Consider the following 24,118-nt stretch of genomic DNA (forward strand, 5'->3'; position numbering starts at 1 on the left):
ATGTTTTTATTCTTTCAAATTTGTATGGCTCAATATTATTTGAATTTGTGGAATCAAGTAAAATAGATGGTATGTACTTCCATTTGATTACATTAAAAAAATTAAATTTGTTGTTCTTCACCAAGGTATATAAGTAGTTGTATTTTTTACCCTTTTTAATTACCACTTAATTGCCATCAAATGACTAGTAATATCTTGTATTGATGCATAAAAATGTAAAATGTTTTTGCCTTGCATTTTGTGCAAATCTGCATTCATTTGTTTCACGTGGAAATGTATTTATATTTTAGGTTTTTTTTCACCAATATGTAAAATTTTAATGAGTAATGAAACTAACCTATATTATTAGTTCTGTCCTCTATGTAATTTGCCTGCTCGCTGATTAAATAATCAATTTTATATTTTCTCAGGACAAGAGGATAACTGTTGTCGATGCCCTAGCCCACCCGTATTTAGATGAAGGTCGTCTTCGATACCATTCCTGCATGTGCAAGTGCTGCTATACAGTTGCTGGAAACATGAGACAATACACTGCCGACTTCGAGCCAGTTGCACCCCATGGGTTTGACGACCATTGGGAGCGAAAACTTACCTCAGTGCAGCAAGTCAAAGGTAATCTTTTATGCTTGGATGATTGGTGTATTCTCAGTTAATCCTGGGGAAATGTGGTGAAAATATTTTAAAGCTTGCTTCTTTTTGCCTTCTGAAATCTTGCGCCTATTACTTTCAAAGCCTAGTTTTAAAAAGTGACTGTGTCAATAGACAGGTAAAAGGGTGAATCATCAAAGCTCCCTATTATTATATCCATCCTAAAAAATTACAGTAAAACCCCTTATTTACACTTTTCTAGGGACCCAAGAAAAAAAGTGTAAATTGCGGGAAAATGCAAATCGTGGGAAATAGAGAATTTTCACTTTAATTCATATACTGGCTTTGGAAATGTTAATTTTTTAATTCTTCCCTAAGCATTATTCCATAACACTGTTTCCCTCTGAAGCACAGTGTTTTTGCTGGCAGCAAAAATTAAAAAATAACCCTGTTTTGTCTGCACTGAAAACATCTTTTGGGCTGTAACCTTCCAGAACTCTAATATATTCAGATTCTTTCCACTGAGTTGCTGTCTCTATGTTAACATCTTTGCTTTCACCACTCACCATCTTGTATACAAGACTGTACCTATTTTTGAATCTGTCCAACCAACCATTATAGATGCCGTGGAATCTTCGATTCCCAATCTTGTGGGGAAATACTTTTTCTCAAGGGCCTGTGGGCCTGTTTACACGATACATTAACAAGTACGAGTTAATTTCTGCTTGCATGAATGATTTTTGTGGAACGGGACATGTACGAATGTAGGCAGGGGCAGATCCAGGATTTTTTTCTGGGAGGGGCACAGAGGGCCTGACAGGCAAAAGATCTTGTCTTAATTGAGATTAAAAACAAGATATAACAATGACTTTACAAAAGTCTCTTTATTTTTATATCAAAGTTATTCTTATTGAAATAAATGATTGAGCCTCCTTGAGTAATACACTAAACAAAGCGAACATAATGATGACCATCAGGGGCGGATCCAGGATTTCTTTCTGGGGGGCACAAGCAATGCCGTATCCAGGATTTTGTTCTGGAGTGGGGGGGGGGTGCACAATGATACCACGTTATACAAAAAGAACGCAATGATAACCGGACCATATTAAAAATCTTGCATATTTTTAAGTGTCTGGGAGGGCCCCCCCCCCCCATAGATCCTCCGATGATAACCCCTGCCCCTAAATTCGACTATGAATGCATGAACCAAATTTGAACAGGTTCTATTTTCTGTTCGTGCATATACGCACAAGTTGGGTGAATACACGATGCATTTTCGTGTTGATAATTTAGACATTAACTTGTACGGGTTAATGTACTAAGTAAACAGGCCTTTAGATGACACCATTTGCTGGGACATTTGATGATCTTGCACCTAAAAACTACTCTTTTAGAATTCGTTCTATTTATTCGTACCTGGAATTCTTCACATATATTCTCTTTTTTGATAAATGTCCGCACTGGTTTGCATATTTTACAATGGCATCGCGATTTTTCACCACGGTATTGAATGTTGAAACTGGAAATCCGAACGGATTGCCAGTCCCAACATTCGAGTCGCCAGCGTTTGAATCGATGCGGGTTCCGGTGTGGGAATCAACTATCTCTATAATTTTCATTTTCTCGTCAATTAAAAATGTCCGTTTTTCACCTCGAATTTCCATTTTCAAGCAGGATCAATTGTATTTCCCGTACGAATTGAGGGTAACTCGGCAACACACGAGTATCTGACCTACTCCTCGGCGATCAAGTGCGTAGTACAACCTGTCATGGGACTTCATAATTTTTTAAAGTTACAATAGTTTGCGATACACTGCTATTTTAATGGGATAATTCAAGTTTAAATAAGTTTTTTTAAGTATTTAATTAACCCATAATTGCTACGCAACTATTGAATGAAGTCAGCGCAAATGATCCCAGTTGTCGGTCAAGTTATATAGTTCCGGCATTTATCACGTCTGGTTTCCTTTCAAACTCTCGTATCAAATTATCGACTACATGATTATTGTCTACATTCCTTCAGGAGTTCTTGCATTATAATTAATACATATGTAGCTCGATTGCTCAATACACCTACTTTCATATCGTGAATCTTTTCGCCGCTGAGCCGCTGACAGAAAACGAGATGACGTAGTTCAACTTTCCGACGTTAGTGGCGTTCTGTCCCGCCACATTCAAATTCTTCCCGAAAATAGTTCTCATTACGTCTTTCTCTCTTAGATTTTTAAATAAAAATGCGCGAAAGGAAGCCAAAAGACAGTTTTAAGGGCTGATATGCGCGATTAAATATTTTACAACGCAAAAAAATTTTTTTAGTCGGCACGTCGTGATGCACATGGCGGGAAAACGAAAAAAACACGGCGTAAATACAGGGTTCTATTTACATTGGAGAGATAGGAAATATGACGGGACCCAGAAAAAAACTTGCAATTTGCGGGAAAACGTAAATTCCGATAACGCAAATACGGGGTTTTACTGTAATTGGCTGACTAGGATTCGAACACAGATCCCCCAATTAATGAACAGGAATAATTCCAGCTGCACCTGGGAGCCATAACTCCTCATAGTGAATCTTCTCTTTAGTAAATCCCTGCAAACCTGTACGTAATGCAAGTTCAGCCTTGAATCACAGCCTATTTAAATGAATTTTTTACGGTGAATTTCTTCGTTTGGTGTCTATGTTGTATTTTAACTTATGTTAATGCTGATTGAGAGATGTACCATTTTGCTTAATATGGGCTTTGCCCAGCGCCAGATGCAGTACTTGCAGTTTACGATGGAATTTAATAATGAACTTGTGTTGCTTATGAATTTAATTGAATGTAATCCATAGTAAAATGCTTAATTTGACTCTCAGTAAAATCAGTAATGAATTCTGATGTATGCTCATTAATTTTAGAATAATTGAGTCCGATTTAAATTCAGCATTGAAATCATGAAGCCCATGGGAATGGTCATCCCTCTCAGAGCAATTCCATGATAGTCAGTGAATATCTTGCTGGTCTGCTATTAAACTGCTGTTACGTTAATGTTAAGGTTGCTTTTCAGCTGTATTGAAATCAGATTACTGCTCCTTTCTGAAAATTCATGCAGATGTCCTAGTTCATAGGGGCAACTGGGGTTGTATTTGCTAAGATGCCTCATGGCCTTCATCTTTTTTATGGACGTTTCTTAGTGACTCAGCCAGAATTCAAATTCTTATTTCAAGTTTCCTTTTTTTTTTTAATATTCTTTGTGTATTCCCCATAACTGGAGAATAATTTCTTATTTTGTAGCAGTTAATCAATGTTGGCTGAGGCTTAGCATTCCTTAACTTGAGTAATATATCTGCACTAATTCATACTGTTTGGTTTTGGTCTTTTGAACAGATTCCATTTCAATCTGGCTGAAACTATCTATGAAATTTCCTACCCATAGTAATTGATAATTTTATAACTTACTATAGCTGAGTGAAGTAGGAATAATCGATTCATGTTTGTGCAGTTCTAAGTGTGACTAACTGAATTAAGTACAAACATGTTAGGATATTATGTATGGAATGATGCTCATAAACAATACCCATAAATAAAATAAATTTGTTTTATACATTTACTTGATCACGTAGATGGATTAAACTTAAATTCATGCTTGTTACCCTTTCATTTTTAATGCTTTTGTCCTTATGAAATTTTGTGGGACCAAGTTATGCACAGCCATTAATTTCTCCCCTTCTCTTTTTCAGAGGAAATGCACAAGTTTATAGCGGAGCAATTAAACACGAATAGGGTCCCTTTGTGCATAAACCCCCAATCTGCAGCTTTCAAGAGTTTTGCCAGGTAAGGGCCAACATGAGAGACATCTCCCCAGTGATCAAGGGGTGCTGTGTAGACTGATGAAGATCTTCTTTTCCACTTTCATCTTCTCCTCCTTCTGCACCCAACTTGGATGACTCCTTCAATAGCAAAACAATCACTTGAATACCAAATAAGAATACAGTCATGATTGGGCCGTGTGCCCTAATGTGAAGTTGCATCTGGATTTTTTTTAACTCTGATACAGTCCATGCCTTCCTCTTCTGTGTAATCTCTCCAATAATTTTTTTTGAACTAGAGTAATCTCTTTCGATATTATTTTTGGTGACTTCGAGGCCAGATAAAATCTTTGTTGTCTAATGATGTGTGTAAATCTTGTAATATTTTATGTTTTTATTCTTAATGTTGGATTTTATTCATTGACTGCTGTAATATTTTGTGATATCAACAATTCAAGAAGAATGATGCTTCACTTGAATCATTTTTCGCTGAATTGGAAAAAAGGTGGCATTTTTTTGTGGGATTGAAAAAAAATGTGACTCTGTGACGTGGAATAGCTGTAAACATATTATGAATGTGTATTTTTAATATGTTTGAGTTTGCATCTTTATTTCTTTGACTTTCTAATTGTTTGTCATTGTAGAGCATGGAATTCATGGACTGTACGAAGTGCACACTTTTGTAGCTAACAGTAGTGGGGTAAAATTTTGAATGAGCATGCCAGTCAGTAATGTGTACTGGAATAGGTAGTTCATACGAATTATAATCCTCTCATTTGATTTTTTTTAACATGCATTCAGTTACTATCATGAAGTAGCTTTGTTTGATTGATTTAAGTAAAAATCATTATGCTGGATTGTTATAAATTGAATCCTTTCACTATATTTCCAAGCTTTACAATGATGATGTTCCAAGTCAACTCCTAAATTTGATGCAATTATTATTATTATCATTTTATTACACTTACTTTGGATCACTTTACTTCATTAATGCTATGCCCGCAGTGTGATGGCCTGTGTCGTATTATTTTGCGCCTGGTGCCTCCATGGAGCCTCGGGTGCCATTTTGGTAAACTCTAACGGAAGGCCACTTTCTTTGTTTCTTTGATTACAAGTGAGGAGAGAGAGCTAGTGTGACTGATCCTCTGTGTTTCTGTTCCTTTTCCCTCTTTTTTTAGCTCGACAGTAGCCCATCCATCAGAACTACCTCCCTCACCCCACCAATGGGAGTGATTTCAAAAGACTCATGTGTGGAGGGTCTGCCTTTTATAAAAACAAGGGCAGGTCCTTCTCCTTTGTATAAATTATAACAAAAAAAAACTCCTACTCTCTGATCTTCCCTCCTCTCCTACACCCGTTGAAAATGGTGTGTACCTCTCTCGTCTGGCCCTCGTAACAAAAGTGTGTGTGTGTGTGCGCGCGTGTATGTATGCTTATTAAAAACTTGGCATATGCTGCGTACCCCTCCTCTTTTTTTATCGAAGTCTCTTGGAGAAAGAGAAGCGCATGGAAATTTTATCCGTCTCAGTCCAGGTGCATTGATCGTAAACGGGAAAAAAAGAGAGAATGAATCTGTGAAAGTTGTTCTGGCCCCTCTCTGTTTCCAATGGCCACTGGCTGAAGTTAAATTTGTCTGTGAGTCCTAAGAGGAATGCGTTTTTTTTTTCTTAAATTGTTTTGAAGGAGAGTTTTTGTCGTCGACAAATGTGGAGAACTTTGGTTACAAGTGATGGAAAATTGTGAAAAGTGATATTTTTTTGAAGGAATGGCCCCAAGTTAGCCTGGACAATCGTGTGCCCTATTTGACGGAAAGAAATCTCAGAGTGCACTGTTGTGTACGAGGATAGGGAGGAAGGAGTGTGTGATTGGTGGGAGAGTGAGGACAAAGACTGGCGGTCAAGGTGCAAATCGAAGCATCGGTCTGGGGATTAGTTCCCGTTTGACGGCTCATGCGTGCCTGATTTGGCAAAGTTGCCTCTTGCAACTGGGTTTTTGGTAGAGGAATTAGTATGGTAATAAGTTGGTCTCAAAAATGAGGGAGATAAAAAAATAGACTCAGTGCATCAAAGTGGATGTTGTTAGCTATTAAAGTCTTAGCCCATGCTTGTGATACAAAGTCTTAGAGTGTACTAAAAATTATTCTACTGGATCAGGGGAACAAGAAGGAACAATCTTGAGAGAGTGGGGAAAAGTCCACATGCTTAGGTTATTTGACTGATAGTGAGCTGTGATCAGTCAGCAATTCCTTCAATGAAGCGCTGGCAGTGCATGGTGGGTGGAAAACTACCTTATCTCAAGTGATGAACAAACTTGCTCCTCTGGGAGGTTGCCCCTCGTTTGAGGTTATACTTGCTCATGGTTAAGGAGCATAAGAAGGATCGATTCCAGTGTTGGTAGAATTTAACTTTGCCACAGTTTTGAAGTCCTGTGAAAAAAGCTGTTTGGCATGGGTAAATTTGGATGTTTGGACCACCTGACACCATTCTAGATCCAATTGATCATTGGATTTGTAAATATAGATATTTTGTGTGTTGAAATGTCTTAGCTAATTGAAAAAGTATTTTTGTACATCAATGTGATATCCTACAAAACTCAAATCTTCTTTGTAAATAAACTTTCATTAATAAAAAGTTCATTATAGGAATTGGGAGCCCTAATGTGCTAGTAATGGCAAAAAAAAAGGTTGACATATTTTTGGGAAAGAATGATGGTCAAGTGAAAAATATGCCTTTAGTTGAAACTGTTGATGTAATGTGGTGTTCATTTTAACGTGTGCCTAATTGTGATAGTATATAAAATGCTACATGATCACCTAAGTATATAAACATATTATTACCTAATATCATAAAACCTTTCTCTTTAGGCATTATTTGATCATTTTCCCAGGGATATGCCACAAGAATATTTGCCAGAGTTATTGTATTAGTAGGGCCAGATCTCACGGCTGTTTGAGAATTGGTCTTTGTACCTCTTTAAGTGTGAGTTTGCCTTATCATGTCAACCTTAATCATATGTGTTGTTCTTGTATAAACACAAAATGAATTGTAATGATCTCAGTTGCATTGTTGGCTGAGCGTAATACCAGTAGGTCCAAAATGTTTTATGAATTGCAGCTCTAATTATGAACAAATTAATTTTCTCCACTCTTATTACCCAAAATCACAAGCTAAAAATAATTTGGTGATATATTTTTTGTCTTAATGTGGAATGGTTTTGAGAATATTTTAAGTAATATTTTGGTGATAGATTAATACTTGAGGAATGGTGGTAAATTCCTCTCTTAATTTTGGCTTCACCAATTTGACACTAAATATATTGTTAGTCTCAATTGGCGACTGTGGGATTGAGTCACTTGTAATGGGTTTGAAGCATTAATTTTCTGTATATACTGAAAATAATTGTGTGTTTGCCTTGGTTTGATTTTCTTTGTGACAAGTTATATGTAAATATTTTCCCGACAAATAGCCGGAGAGCCTTAAAAAAAATTAATTGGTATACACTAACAAAGCTTAAATCGGTAAATTTTCAAGGATCTCATGTTCTGCTGTCTCTTAGTCAAACTTAAACTATTTTATCCATGTGATTGCTTTATCAAAGTATTCATTTTTGAGAATGGCGTTGAACTTAGATGGTTAAAATGGGAAGGCACTGTTTTCATCATGTCTTCAATGAATGGAAGTGTTGTCATCAACTCAATACATTAAGTGGATGTGGACGTTTCAAAATTTTTGAAATGTGGGTATAAAAGTGATTGACAAAGGCAGATTAAATTATTCAAAGCTGAGAAGAATGAGTGTTGCAAGTGGGAAAAGTGTATGAAATGTCTTGGTAATTGGTGTTTTCAGTTCAATTCTTTAAGTGCATCACTTAGCCTTCTACAATTAAAAAAATACACAAAATGATGTCATGTATGTCATTTTGACATCCCTAAAGAAAATTCCCAACATTTTGTACCATGAGGCCTTATAGACACAGATTTAATTGCTAGTAATGGTTAATTGGTATATTAAAAAGGAGAGTCTGATCGTTTAGAGGTCAGACATCTATATATATATGTGTGTGGTACTCATGTGTAAGTGTATGTCAGGTCTGTACATGATCCGAGAAGTGTGTGAATGTGTATTTGTTGTGTAATTTAGGGAGTGAGTTCTTTTTTTAATTGGGCATTCTAGTATGATTTGTTGGAGTGGTCTGTGTCACTAATACATAATTGCCTTTGGCAATGGAGGAAAAAAAAACCAATGCCATTCATTTTTTGTGAAGAAGGTTGATGCTGGCTCTCTGTTGGCTGTCTTAGTTGACCTCTCAAATGCATGTTCATATCCCACCTCTCATTATTATCTTGTTCAACAAACCATGATGTTTAATTTGTTTGTAGTTTCTAGTGGAAATATGTATCAAATCACTGCCAATTTGTCTGGTTGTTTGATCAAATATTTGGTGGAACACAAGTAAAATGCATTCCTTCATTGTGTGAAATGTTTTCTTTTCATGTTCAAATAAACCTTATCCCTAAGGGTTCCTGTCCCAATAACTGATTGTACAAAGAGATCTTTTGTCCTGGATCCTGGCCAGGCTTGCAGCGGTTCTGTCTCTTTTCATAAAATATGTACATAGGTATTTAGATGTGACCAAGATTTTTAACAATTACTCCTGTCACATGTATCTTCTTTCCTTCCATCGAATTACCCTGGGAGAGATTATTTTAAGCCTAATTTTGATCATTTGGTTATAGTTTAATATATTTTGATCATCAATGTTTCAGTTGGTTACAGTTAGGCATTTACACCCTTTATTTTCATAGTAGGTCAGCCTTGCAGTGTGTTTGAATGTCAGAGTAGTTTAGCGCTGAAAATTTTGCATTTCCCAATTACATATTATTTCTGCTTACGCTTATTGTGAGATAGTCTATTGTGATCCCAGTATTGCAAATATTAGATAATCAGCACAATGGAAAATTTTTCCCAGGTCTCCGATGAGGTGAGAAGATCCATGAATCCATTGCTGCAAGATCCACTTTTTCCTCCTCACCAGAGACTGTTGATGAGAAAAGAGAAATTATTCCCCAAGGACAAGGAGTGTGACGTACCTCAATATGTTGGATACCATGGATATTTTAACCCATGTGGAAACCCAAAATAATAGTTTATTTAGTTGGTTTGCTGGAAAAGTACCTGATCTTTCTTCAATTATTATATTATTAAATTTACTGAGCCATTTTCACTGTCCATTTTCTGTGAATAAATTTTTTACTCCTAGGAAAAAAGTCTGTACCATCAATAAAAATGCTATGAGCAAAATGGTAATGGTCATATCCATGGTGATGGTATAGACTTAAATTAGGGGCCCCCTTAAATGTACTGAATATTTTAAGTAATCTAGCTACCAAAACCTCATTCAGGATGGCATACAAAAATCTGCAGGATTGCTACTAATTCAATTAGAAAATGTGAGTAGTTGAATTTCAGTTGATAGTACTAATAAGTGTAAGTACATTCAGGCACTGAATGACCACTATGGAATCATTGAAATTAGGTGAAACCACACTCATCTAGACTTCTGCCCTGAAAAATTCCTTTGAATTAATACTCGATAAATTTCAATTTGAGAGGTAACCGTAGGAGTATGTTAGATGTACTCAAATACTGGTATTCCATGATCTAAGGCTTAGTAAAGAAATACCTCCCAATCAGGGGTCATTGTTTAAATCCCCCCTTGAGTGCTTTGAGTACCTCAAATGATCAAGGAGGATCTTGAGTACTACCTGGCACTTACTACCACTAGTACAATATTATTACCAAAGTATCCTGCTGGTTAAGGTAGATTTACATGGAGCATTTTTCAGATTACCGCAGCATCTCTACCTTTCCAACATGGTCTTCCCTTTTCAACTCACAGTAAGATGTAATCCCCATCATTCTCTTTAATGACTTATTATCTTCCTTCCTCTGCCATGCTTACTTATCTTTCTTCCCTGTAATACTTTTTCTGACATCTCCTGTGTGATCAATCCAAACCTTATGTATCCTCATTATCTCATTACAAGCTGCTTCTCCTCCCCCACTATGTCTAGCAGCAGGGCCGGATCAAGTGGGGCCTAAGGGGCACGGATTCTGGGCCACTCTCCCAGCATTAGCCTTCCTCCAATATGGAGGTATGACTTGTAAATCTCACAAAATCGGAAAACAGAAAAACGGTCCTGTATGAGGGGATTCAAAGTGAAGCTGGGTCATTATTTTTGTTAACATGTATCCATCAACATTGGCGTTAATGAATGTGAAACGCTGCTGATTAAAAAAACTTTATTCATTGGCGCTGTTAATTTAGCTTTGAATGGAACCAGTAGAACACCTTTCCTGTTATTATGTTAAAAATTGCAGCACCTTGAAAGAGTGGGCCTCCCACCAAAGTGAGCCCCGGCCCACCCACATTCTAAAGCCTGCCTTGTCTACCACACTGTCGTTCCTCTTGCTCTCTGTCCACTTCACCTTCTCCATTCCCTACCTCACCCACATCTCATATTCCAGTATTTTCTCTACTTCATTCTGTAGTGTCCATGTTCCAAACCATGAAGAGCTTATTTCCAAATCAGACTCTTCTATAGCCTTTTCTTTAAACTCTTACATTTAGATCCTCTCATAAGCTATTTCTTATTCATAAACGCCTCTATTGCGAATGAAATTCTTTTCCTGATGTCCTTACTGCTGTATCCATTTTCCTCTGTTGTGTGCTGCTCAAATAGTTGAACTGCTCCACCCGCTTAAGTTTGTGACCTGACCACCTACTTTTATCTTGAATTGATTCTGTATTCACTTCAATGTGTGAGGTCTTAATTCCTTGTTTACAATGCTATACAAAACCAAATTACTTTGACTTCTTGTGATCAATCCTTATTCCATAATCCTCGAAACTCTTATCCACAAGAGTTTGAAACCATCCCACTGACTTGGCTATTCAATGCCCAATCATCTGCAGACCTTACTAAGCATCATCCCTTCTATTTCAACCCCTGCTTCCAAATCATTCCAAGCCTCTCTTGCCATCCCCTAGGCGTGAAAATTGAAAAGAAATGGCTATAGTGGACAGCCTCATGTCATACCTTGGCCAACGTCCTTGCTTACTGTGATTTTACTTGGGGTACTCTCACTTGGGCAGTCTGGGCATTTTACAGACTACAAATAGTCGCCTATCTCTCCAATCTGCATCTAATCTCTAAAGAATATCCAAAGGTTACCTAGTCCACTATTAAGGTAATGCTTCTTCATAATCCACATACCAGGCTTGCACTACCTGGTGATATTGTTTCTCTCCTCAAGAGTCGTCATTACTGATATTCCATCCCGGGTTGATTTTATTTTACTGAGACCAAATTGACAGTCGCTCAAGTGTTTGCTTACCCTAGCTTCCATTCAGCTCCCAGGTTTGGAATTGACACGTTCTAAGGCAAGGCCATGTCCAGAATTTCTTTTCTGAAGGAGTTCATTCGAAGCGAAGTAGGTTCATTTCGTTCAATGGTATTAGGCTAAACTATGTGGAAGTTAATACACGAAAATGAAAAGGAGACTTCGTTGATTTCCATTGATTTATCTCGTCCATACGACACAGAGGTCATTATCAAGTAAGTATCAGTACCTATCAGGTGCTTGATAATGACCTCTATGGTTTGAAACATGTCTTGCGGACGAAATAAATCAGAGGAAATCAACGAAGTCTCCTTTTCATTTTCGTAAGTTGGTTCATTTTTCAGTCAGGGTAGCTGAACTCTTTGAATAGCCCTCCCCCTCCCGTCTTATTTATAATCTTGCTCGTATGCCTTACTAGACCCGGCCAGTACAGATTTTTAGATTTGGAACCGTCACCTGTGGGTCAATCAGGGACGCCGACTCATGAAAAATATTTGGCGGGCCCAAACCGGGGATCATGCCCCGGGAAATTTATAAGTAGTGAGTTTTAAGTTTTTTAAGCATTTAAGAAGAGTCATATGATAAACATTAGACCTCTGATAATTCGAATATCGATATCTGGACACTCCGGGGAAAATCGGCAAGCCTGACACATTTTTTCCTCTCACCCGTATCAAATTTTTGAGGGGGCTCGAGCCCCCTCAGGCCCCATGGAGTCGGCGCCACTGGGGTCAATCACATAAATATAATGAGCGTCAATTGTCAATTGGAGGCTGTATATTTCAATGGTCAACCGTCAGTTGATTTGACGGTCCCTTATTTCCGACAATAGATCTGACTCATTTGACGTTTACAAATACTACCTGTTGAGCAGTCATCAAAACTATACCTCTTCGCTCCAGTATGACCACATTGATGACATTTTCACCACGATGAGAGTGGTTGCGGCCGATCTAATGCGGTCACTTGAGCTATATTGACGATCATTGTTAGTGAGCATTTGTTCCCTCACCTTAGTAGTTACTCCCTGCTGTAATAATCCACTTCCGCTGCAAGTAGTGCATTCTCCTTGACAAAATAGATTAGGCAAAGCCTCGTAAGAAGTACTAGCCTTATATTTATATCTATTGCCGTGAACAGAGCTCCTTGCGTTTTCATTTATATTTTTAAATAAAATGAGTGGACGATTAAAGACACGCGCCGATGACAGATATAAATTCCGGGGGGATTTTAGCGAGGGAATCGCCGCAAATGCTAATGGCGCATTCCCCTCAAAGGTAATTTACATCCCTCTTCCGCCGGTGCTTAGTTTTCTCAGAACATTTTAAAAATCCTTATATTTCTTACACCCCTGTAGGTTTTATTTATCACTAACCTGCGAGGTAGGTACAGCCTTTCTGTGAGCGTCCCTGAAAATAAGGTATACTTCAGGGAGGTCTTTTAAAGAGGCCCACTTAATAAGGTGTGTGTATCAAACGTTCCCAGGTGAGTTTGAAGCTATGGACACCCTCCCGCTGCTACGGCCATCCCAATGCCCTGCACAGTCATTGACGTATTTTAACGTCGTGGGACTTGATCCCATGAACTTCAGTTTGACAAGCGAGGATTTTACCATGCCGCCAACGAAGCTAGCGATGCCGAGTATGTTCAGGCTGCGCGCGCACCTGCCAACTCCAGGCGTCCTAGTAGTCCTAGTGCCTAGCTTTACTGCTGGGCAATGTCCTCGGTCATTTCAATCGCGGAGTTGAAAGTGAAATGATCGGATTGTGCCTGGACGGTTTTCGGTTCCTTATGGCTTTAGAGGCAGTTCAGCGGGTGCGGCGAAACCAGCTGGCAGCCCAAATCCCCGGGTTCGGAGAAGGTAAGTGACACTCTTTATTGTTCCCGACCCATTCGACCCAGTGCACAGTGGGCTGAAATCGAAAAAAGCTGGACAAAAGTCCAAAATGACGTTTTTTGAGATAGAGACTTCAAACTTGGCTTAAATACGTATAAATGATTGCCAACTATAGATATATGTGCCATTTTACATCAATACGATCCGTTACTGAGATACAGTGGCCCAAACATGACCAACTTTTTAAAAACACGCGCGGTCTCGTTTTTCTTCAGAAACCTTTGAATTTAAGCAGGTGGTGTTGCATTGGCATGATTTTTATGGAATAAAAAACGCAATATTCCTATGAATTGATGTTTTGCCTATACTTTCCATGAATTTTGAAGATTTTGGTTCTCATGTGACTGGTTTTACAACGCAAAATGGCGGACCCGTTTTTCAGGTGAAATTTGACATAAAGTAGACATTATCTTTCGTTTACGAAATATATAACTCAGGAAATTCACATCACGGTATAAAGTAGAGATTTCTTAAGAATACTAAGCAGAAATCTTGGAAAAAGTCTGCGACGAAGGTAATGAGAGCGATTTTTCGATCGCGAGTCAAGGCTGAGCTACACGCCGCGGGACCCTGAGGTTCGGTAACCGAGGTCGATGTTTCAAGTTTTTTGAAACTTTATTCTTGAAAATCGTCATTTTAAGCACAGAACCTAGTCATTAATGACCTAAAACACTATATTGATGACATTAGCAAGGATTTTGGATCGACCGAATTGACCATTTAACGCGTTACTCGAGTGGAAATGCTTGGGATTGGATATTTGTCGGAACCATTCCACGTATAAGAAACATGCTTCGGGTATTGAATTTGGGTTAAAAGATTGAGTTGGCATGCTAAAGATAGAGAAAACAGAATGTTTTCCCGAAATGCAGCTACCGTTACCCTTTTCCATTTCCAACCTCGCCGTGGTGGGTCGCGCGTTTTATGACGACGCAGGTATTTAACAGATTCTTCCTCAAGGGTTTTTCCCTTTTTTCTACAAAAATACGTTTCAACGGATGGTGTAAAGAAGTGAATCAGACGTTAATAACAGTCGTTCGAAAAGGTCTTCATTCGTGGCCTCTCTGGATTGCTTTCTGTTGAATCTCGGGCAGAATTTACGCATGTCCTTATTCTGGGCTTCTAATGCCTCTTCAGATAATTGTGCCGTAGGAAGAGTCAACTCTTTTGTAAAATTACTTCTATGCGGAAGCACCGTATGTACCGTGGTTGTTATGTAATACCATAGAGTAAGTATATATACGTACTTACTCGTAAGTATATATAATACCAGGGATACATCTTAGTGAATAACTCCGCAGTTCTCTGGCAGTAGTCCGAGAAAGCTGTATTATTTAGAGTTATGCCACTTGATATTGCCCTCAGAATGATGGAAAAATGTTTGATTAGGTCAACATTGATACCTGTAATTATGAAGAATTAATTTTCTTCTGATGGTACATTACACTTTCCTATGAAAATATATAATTTAGATGAAGTATTTAACCATTTCATATGCAAACGTGCGTGAATGTTACATTTGCTTTACAGTGCATGGTGTACATATCCTATTGCAGTCTACATTTACTCAATAACCCTTCAAATCAGCGGCCAAATCTGGGGAATCGAAGAAACGCCTTGCGGTGTTGCCGTCATTCGTGTTCTCTGATACAGACAGTGGAATATCAACAATAAACCCTCATCCTTCCTCTAAAAGCATTCTGAAATCTAACTTTTCTCTCTATAAGGAGTGTTTTCAGATATCCTCGGGCATGTAAAGAATGTTGGCCGTAATTAGAAGGCATTTTCATCATTGAACTGGATTCCAGCTTTGTTGTATTCTTTCTTACCAACAATTTTTTTAATTATCCTGTACTATATGTGTAGCACACATTACAAAAATCGGATGTAGCAATGTGAGGTTGATAATCCAAAAGAATATTTTGTCACACCTACAAGTCGGTTCTATATTGCCTTCAAATCATTCATCTCCATAGCTGTTGATCCGAATATGTAGCAATAAAATCTTACTGTTCCAGCAATATTGTCTCCACATTTTTTCGTAATAAGACCAGAATCTCAACTTAAGTAATTCACGGACACCTTCAAGAGCAGACTCGTAGCTCTCAACATTTAATCTCCGCTACAAAAAATCCAACAAGTGTATTTTTTATCCTGATGTCATTCCCTTCGTTTCTAATAATTCTTTATGAAACTCAAAACGAGTAACATAGTTAGAATCCATTAGTACGTCAAAAAGCACTCGAAAGGTGAGGTGAATTGAAAATTAGAAATATATGTTAGAGAACACGTATCATAATTGTCATGGTTACTGAGAGGCAAACATAGTAAGAATTCATAAGTAATTAAAAGATTCATTGAAAATGTACTAAAACAAACTCATCTTTGAAATGGAAGGAATAAAAAACTCACCTTACAAAATTCAGGCTGGAAAATCACTGCGCCGTCAGCTTTACAGCAATACAGCTTTCTCGGACTACTGCCAGAGAACTGCGGAGTTATTCACTAAGATGTATCCCTGGTATTATATATACTTACGAGTAAGTACGTATATATACTTACTCTATGGTATTACATAACAACCACGGTACATACGGTGCTTCCGCATAGAAGTAATTTTACAAAAGAGTTGACTCTTCCTACGGCACAATTATCTGAAGAGGCATTAGAAGCCCAGAATAAGGACATGCGTAAATTCTGCCCGAGATTCAACAGAAAGCAATCCAGAGAGGCCACGAATGAAGACCTTTTCGAACGACTGTTATTAACGTCTGATTCACTTCTTTACACCATCCGTTGAAACGTATTTTTGTAGAGAAAAGGGAAAAACCCTTGAGGAAGAATCTGTTAAATACCTGCGTCGTCATAAAACGCGCGACCCACCACGGCGAGGTTGGAAATGGAAAAGGGTAACGGTAGCTGCATTTCGGGAAAACATTCTGTTTTTCTCTATCTTTAGCATGCCAACTCAATCTTTTAACCCAAATTCAATACCCGAAGCATGTTTCTTATACGTGGAATGGTTCCGACAAATATCCAATCCCAAGCATTTCCACTCGAGTAACGCGTTAAATGGTCAATTCGGTCGATCCAAAATCCTTGCTAATGTCATCAATATAGTGTTTTAGGTCATTAATGACTAGGTTCTGTGCTTAAAATGACGATTTTCAAGAATAAAGTTTCAAAAAACTTGAAACATCGACCTCGGTTACCGAACCTCAGGGTCCCGCGGCGTGTAGCTCAGCCTTGACTCGCGATCGAAAAATCGCTCTCATTACCTTCGTCGCAGACTTTTTTCCAAGATTTCTGCTTAGTATTCTTAAAAAATCTCTACTTTATACCGTGATGTGAATTTCCTGAGTTATATATTTCGTAAACGAAAGATAATGTCTACTTTATGTCAAATTTCACGTGAAAAACGGGTCCGCCATTTTGCGTTGTAAAACCAGTCACATGAGAGCCAAAATCTTCAAAATTCATGGAAAGTATAGGCAAAACATCAATTCATAGGAATATTGCGTTTTTTATTCCATAAAAATCATGCCAATGCAACACCACCTGCTTAAATTCAAAGGTTTCTGAAGAAAAACGAGACCGCGCGTGTTTTTAAAAAGTTGGTCATGTTTGGGCCACTGTATCTCAGTAACGGATCGTATTGATGTAAAATGGCACATATATCTATAGTTGGCAATCATTTATACGTATTTAAGCCAAGTTTGAAGTCTCTATCTCAAAAAACGTCATTTTGGACTTTTGTCCAGCTTTTTTCGATTTCAGCCCACTGTGCAGTGGCGCAGCGAAGGGGGGGGGGGGGTTAGGGGGATTAAACCCCCCCCCCCCAGAGCTAAGAGAAATTTTTATGTTTAATACATTTTACTTTTATGGATCAGTATTACTTATATAATAGTGTTAGGATTAATCAAATATCCCTCAGGAAGCCGTAAAACTCGCCACTTTGAACCATAATTCTTAAATTTTTTCTGAAGGAGGGCCCCTGCAACTCCTGCTTACCCTGGTTGGTATACAATACCCCCACACCAGTAAGTATTAGTTGCACGTAAAACCCCCCCTAGCCTTAATTCCTGGCTGCGCCCCTGATTCGACCAGCCCTTATGAGCGAGGGCTTCTGGGGCCACCTACCGCGTTAGCAGCCCGTCAAAGTTTAGATTCGACATCAGCGTCAGTTGCTACTCAGGAAGTCTTCTCGGGTCATCTACCGGGTAGGATTTTTATTGCTACCGACATTGCAGCGTTCGACACGGGGTCCATTCTCGTAAAGGGTGGAGCTTCTCATAACGAGTTTATAAAATATGAATAGAAGCGTAACAATCATCTGAATGAAGAGCTTTGGAACTCTTGTCCGCGAGGGATTTAGAACAATTTCAAAATATTTAGAAAACAGGTTAATCTACCATATCGTGGCGGCTCTTTTTATAAATTCGGCCGCATTACAACGATATACTACCCCGCAATCCGCCTAAAAGGTGTGTGGCAGGGGGTGTCAGGACACCAGCCGTTTACATATAAAAGCAAATGCTGAAACAAAATAACGATTTGCATTTAGTGAAGTCCTTATGGTTCGGGAATTCCCATATCTGTCCGTTCGGCAAATTGACACTCGTAATTTATCGATTCTGTCGGACCTGGAAATATAGGGGGATCTGTAATGATGTTCTCCTTGTTGCTCTTAAAGATATATATTCTCAATCGTTCAAGCAATCTAAGCCTAGCGCGCAGCCTATGAGTCATTAGCGGCTCCCAGCCTAATTCGCATAGTATTAGTTTCAATTGAATTTACTGTTGTTGCAAATGACTATGATATAGTACATGCGGTATATTTATTTGCTCCTCTCCATGTTATAAAAAAACCTAATTTTGAGTATTGTATTCTCACCAAAGAAAATATAAATAATTTATGTATTAGTTAATAATACGATACAATTTACAGCCAGCACTTTATAACGTCTATTTCCTCTTCTATCTCCTACATTTTGGGATGATTTTCTCTTTTTATTCTACAAAGTTTAGTTATCTCACCTTAATAGATTAAGTCTGTTTGTCCTTTAACATTGGCTCGTGCCGGAGGAAGTATTTGCTAAAAAAAGTATGTGCTCCCGTATTAGTCGTTTAAGTATGCCTCCTTTGGGGAACATGAGCTTTCCGGGGAGCTAGTTCTTTTCTTTGCCGATAAAATGTGAATCGTGGCGCTGCGTAAGCGATGGAGATCATCATCATGCAACTGTGCCACCTGTGGCTTTTGTGCACACTATCGATGGGGGTTTTCGTTTAATCCGCCATTTTAAATTTGAACACACTAATTTTCTCGCGGAATAATACCCTCCTCCATTTTCCAGCCTTTGCTCACTCAAACTTTCCCTACAGAATAATTTCTTCCCATTCATCCTTTAAAACTGAGCCCATTTTATGGGATGTTATCAGTTGTTTGGGAATGGTTCCAGAATATTCCTATACTTTTTCACGCTACCTTGCAAACGCGCCGGGAAGATTTACTTCAACATTCCTCCCGTGTTGTGGTACAAATTATATCTGTGATCTGTTAAGCTGTTTTTCTATTTGGATTTTGACTCGGAAAACGTGATGCATTTTAAACTTCTAATGCCTTATGCGAGATCTGTACGAAACTTTCCGGGTTTTCCTTTCATAAACATGCATAGGAAGGACGCCCACCTATAAATTGTCGAATATTCTTCTACAAAACTGTACGGTTACAAAAGTCCTGAAACAAAAAGAATAGACGCTTTTCATTAAATTTACCGACAATTATTGATTTCTGAAGTCCGTGTATGACGTTTAATACCACAGTTGTACAAAATTACTCTATTCTAGAATTGGAAAGAAAAGAATAAAACTTTGTATGACAAGTGAGCTTTATAAAGTTTTGTTCACTTGTACATACAAGTGAAACTTAAAAGTTTTATTGTTTTATTTCCAATATGGAGAGGTTTCACAGAGTCAATCCTGAAGTTATCAGCTCTATTCAAGAATATCTGCGGATTAGGCAGCAGCATATCTTTATGATGTCACCCGAAAGTGCACACGGAGCGCCAAAATTCCACGGAGGAAAATTCATTTGCCTTGGCCGGGACACGAACCAAGAACTCCCATATTCGCGCCCCGCCTGGCAATGCCCCGGTAATTTAAATGGTAGAGCACCTGGTGCAAAATCGGGAGATTCGAGTTGAAATCCAGGCAAAGGTAAATGAGTTTTCTTCTGAGGAATTTTGGAAATTACGTCATGCTTATGATAGAATACCTTCCAGAGATTTAAATGTGTCACGCTCATTTTCAGAGTAATCTCAATACATTAGTGGAAAGTAATGCGTTACGTAGGCATTTAGGCATGAAACCTGATCGTAATGTTAAATTTTTCGTACACAAGTACAGAAGAAGTTAATTTTCTAGTTATAGTGTCAATAATAAAGAAATATGGCGGTGAACATTTTTTACCTTAAAGCTTAGTTTGATATGAATTTTAAAATAAAAAAACTAAATTTCGCAATATTTATTTATGAATGAGGCAAAAAATTATTTAATTGGAAAGTTTTAAAGATAGTTTTTTTTTAATATCCAGCAATAAAAATAATAATTTGTTATATCTAATATGTAACTGTCTTCAAATTATAAGCGGTTGCGAACAATAGGGTAGTTTCCTTCATAAAAGAAAACGAAAGGCATGGAATGCGATTCGTTACCCACCATTAGTGTATTCATAATATACAAATTATTTGGTTTAGTTATCCCAGTTTAGACGAATGTTAATGGTCAATTTTAACGTCATTTGAAAAAGACCTGATTGGCGCCCATGCGATGCTACTCCACTTGACGTCACAGAGACCTAGTTTCTATACGAGTAGATAGGAGTTTTACATCCTCTGAGACTACCAATGCATGCATGAGGCACGGAGCTTAGGGAAACATCTCTTAATAATCACCTATTAAAACTGCCTATGGTCGGAAAGTTTCCTTCGTTTGATAGGGTATTAATAATCCTTATTTAATCCAAGCGCTACGTGCTAGCAGCCTGCATTATAGCCTCGCACCAAGGCGATTTTCCCAGAATTCATTCTTACCCGTCGCGTTTTCGCGCGCTTGAAAATTTTCACTTTTCATTTAATCACGAAAAATAGATATCGCAATTTAAAAATATAAATGCGTGAAATAAGTAATCCAAGAGTAATAATCTTTCGATTTAGGCAATAAAAAATAATAGGAAACCGCTCCATTGCGCATTAGAGGAATGTAAAAATATTTTATGTTTAAAATTCTTAATAAATATTTATTTGTGGGCCAAAAAGTTATTAAAAAATGTACGCATCCAAATAATGTGGAAGGTGTCATTTTGGGACAGAAAAAAGAACCCCTGGGCATGGACTGGACTGAGGGCACAGCTGTCGAAAACTCTACCAAAATGAAAACTCTTACACAACCTGTGTATTTGGAGGGTTCATTCACTCATGTCTCTCCCTAATCAAAGTACTCCCGAGGAAAGTGCTCATTGAAGGGTGAAAAATATACCCTTTCTGAGGGTTAATTCTTTAAAATTTTCTCGGAGGAAAGGATTCGGCGAAAGTGTGTACAACGTTAAGGGCACATGAACAATTTGTTATACAGAAGTTGTTTCAAGAGACTTGATACTATTACAATACTTTAGCTGATAATTTAAAATTTTACATCGAACTTTATCAGTTATTTTTGATTTGTGTTTTGGAATTAATTACGTATAAAAGTGTAACTTTATTGAGGAACTCCTATTGATTGGGATACAATTAGGATGGTAACAAGCTGATGTTGAAGTTGTTGATGAAAACAATATGTGTAATAAGACAACCTTCGAATGCTATCAGAAAAAAACTTGAAAAACGAGAGCAAATAAGAGAAAAGTATAATTTCAACTTCATAATTAATAATAATGTACAGTGGCGGATCCAGAGAGGGGCTAGGTTGACCCACCCGTGGATATCCAATTTGAAATAGATAAAATGGTATTTTTGTGCGGACCCCCACTACTGCTGGGAGGTTATCCCCAAGCCTCCCTTGTCTCTATCCTGGATCCAACGCTGATAATGCTCAATATAAGAGTTAATTGTTACAAAATAATTTTCAACACTGATGGATTGATGTTGGGAAAGCGGCGGCGTTGGGGAACTTGGTTCTTAGATGGTAGGATGAATGATATTATGCATCCCAATTGAAGTTGGAAATTCAATTATGCGAGAGTGATTGGAAGGATAGAGATATTAGTGTGCCTTTTTACATGAACCTTTCTCATGAACGGTGTGATAGAAAAATGACGGTTCTTCCAGATCACAGGGACATATACGAGTTAAAATTGCAGAGGTTACTTCTAAATGAAGCGTGCCAGTGCTCAGCATAGCTGACAGGGTACTCATTTAACGTGCCTGGACACGTATGTGAATATTTAATTGTATTCTTAGCTATATTTTCGATCTGTGTTATAAAATGATGGTTATAAATTCAACAACATATTATGAACATACCTATTAATACTCTTGATATGCAAATGTTAGCGGAGGCCCGAGCCCTCTCAAAAATTCGTTATGGGGGAGAAAAAAAGTGCCAGGCTTGTCGATTTTCCCAGGAGTGTCCAGTAATCGAGAGTCGAGTTTTCAGGATTCTAATGTTGATCATATGGCTCTTCTTAAATGCTTCAAAAAAACTTAAAAACTCACTATTTATAAAATTTCCCGGGGCAAGACCCCCGGTATGGGCCTCTTCAATATTTTCTATATGTCGGCACCCCCGAATATTGTAAGCAGCATTGTAAACTGAAAACCGGCGAATAAACATTAAACTGATGGAAATATATATTCTTTGTCCGTGCAATCAGTAGGTATTTCATTTCGTATTTTGTATTTTCTCAATTTATTTACACACTTTAGGCAAAACCATGCAAAATATATCATCAGTCGGAAAAGCCACCGATGATGATTGAGTTCGCTCGTCTACTAGAGTCATCGCTTACGTCCTCGTCCCTAATTCATCCGTGTCCTTTCAATTTGGGAAGGCCCTGTGTCTTCTCTTCTTGCCGCCAAGTGCCACCCAAGTTGGAGCCACCCGCACGCGTCATTCATTTAGCGCGCGCGCGGGTTCTTTCCCGCAATCGATTCCGAGTGCGTCGGAATTGCGTCCTTCGCCGTCTGCACGCGCGGCGCTCCCCTAACGGCCGTGCCATTACGCCCCCAACCGCCGAACTGGGAGACCCCATGGTGGGCACCCGGCACCACATGTCAATCACCATTACTAAGGTCCCCACCGGCGCGGTGGGTCACGATGATCTTCGTAAAGTGATGGTGCCGCAGTAGATGAATGGGCTTCTTTCATTCTTGGAGATGAAATGGCATCTTCCTCTCGTTTTTATCGTGAAAAATTTGATCAACCAACCGAAATCGACATTCATGGTGGATCTCCTTGAGGTTGATATTAATTAAGAATAGGGAATTAGTGATTTAGGATTAAAAAATATTTTTAGACGTACTGTGGTAGAATTAATTTTTTTTAAACTCGGTATCAGTCATGAATACAAGCTGCTCTGGCGACCGTTTTAGAATCTCATGATGATGCAATTCATCAAAAACATTTTCTCCATTCGCGTTAATTTTTAAGGACGCCGGGAAAATTTTTTCAATCACAATTTTGATATAGTGGAAAAGTTGGAATAGATTGGTTAGTGACCGGAAGGAAAATAGACACATTCGTAGGGATATCTAAAAAAAGAAGCAGGTTATTTCAACCATAAATATATTGTTGATGTCGTCTGCGAACCATGTTGATGTCTAGCGAATGATCCAAAACTGAGTAAATCGCTTTATGACATTGAATTTCGGGCCTTTATGCAGGAAGATGGAATTAGCATTACCGATGGAATTACATTATCATTTACGGTGGGTTTACTTGGAGTATTTGACTAAAAACCTAGGCCTGTGTCCCTTCCAACGTCGAAAAACTTCCTTTAATGCGTAACGAGGCCTATTTTTCTTCATTTTATCCATTAGCCATGTTCTCTTTCTAATATTTCCTCGCTTGCCGTCGGCGTCGTAGGTGTATCTCGGTGTCCTCCTCTCGCTTTGTCCAATTCTTCTGTCTAATCTATAAGTTCCTCCTCTTCGCCCACGATGTGTTACATTTCCTGGTTTAATGCTCCTCATAAACCTATGTTAACCCGTAGAATTTCTTAATAACAAACTTTGCAAAATATATTCTTATCCTGATGTCCTAACTGCGCTGTTCGTTTTCCTTAAATGTGTTATCCGAAAAGTTCAATTGCACTGCCTGCTAAAGTTTGAAAGCCCACTTTAACTTTAGGCCTAACATCAAATGGAACCGTATGAATTTCTGGCTTCATTGAGAATAAATGTTAGCTCATATTGTACATTAGTTTCTTAAATCAAAGTTAGCCAA

At 38.2% G+C, this 24,118-nt stretch overlaps 1 protein-coding gene across 2 annotated transcripts in view; it reads left to right on the forward strand.

The window, feature by feature from the left end:
* Positions 1-9,642, forward strand: part of LOC124159417 (serine/threonine-protein kinase NLK2) — a 487,693-nt gene extending 478,051 nt beyond the window's left edge. Inside the window, exons 8-10 of one of the 2 annotated variants that reach the window (XM_046535220.1) lie at positions 411-612; positions 4,310-4,403; positions 9,347-9,642. In XM_046535220.1, coding sequence (XP_046391176.1) covers positions 411-612; positions 4,310-4,403; positions 9,347-9,362 — 312 coding nt within the window. In that variant the 3' untranslated portion in view covers positions 9,363-9,642. Of the gene's footprint in view, positions 1-410; positions 613-4,309; positions 4,404-5,556; positions 8,851-9,346 lie in introns of those variants that run through there. The other variant, XM_046535219.1, reaches the window with a different exon arrangement.
* The last annotated feature ends 14,476 nt before the right edge of the window (positions 9,643-24,118 follow it).

The sequence above is a fragment of the Ischnura elegans genome, chromosome 5 (genome assembly GCF_921293095.1).
Source record: "Ischnura elegans chromosome 5, ioIscEleg1.1, whole genome shotgun sequence".
In the NCBI taxonomy this organism is placed as follows: Eukaryota; Metazoa; Arthropoda; class Insecta; order Odonata; family Coenagrionidae; genus Ischnura; species Ischnura elegans.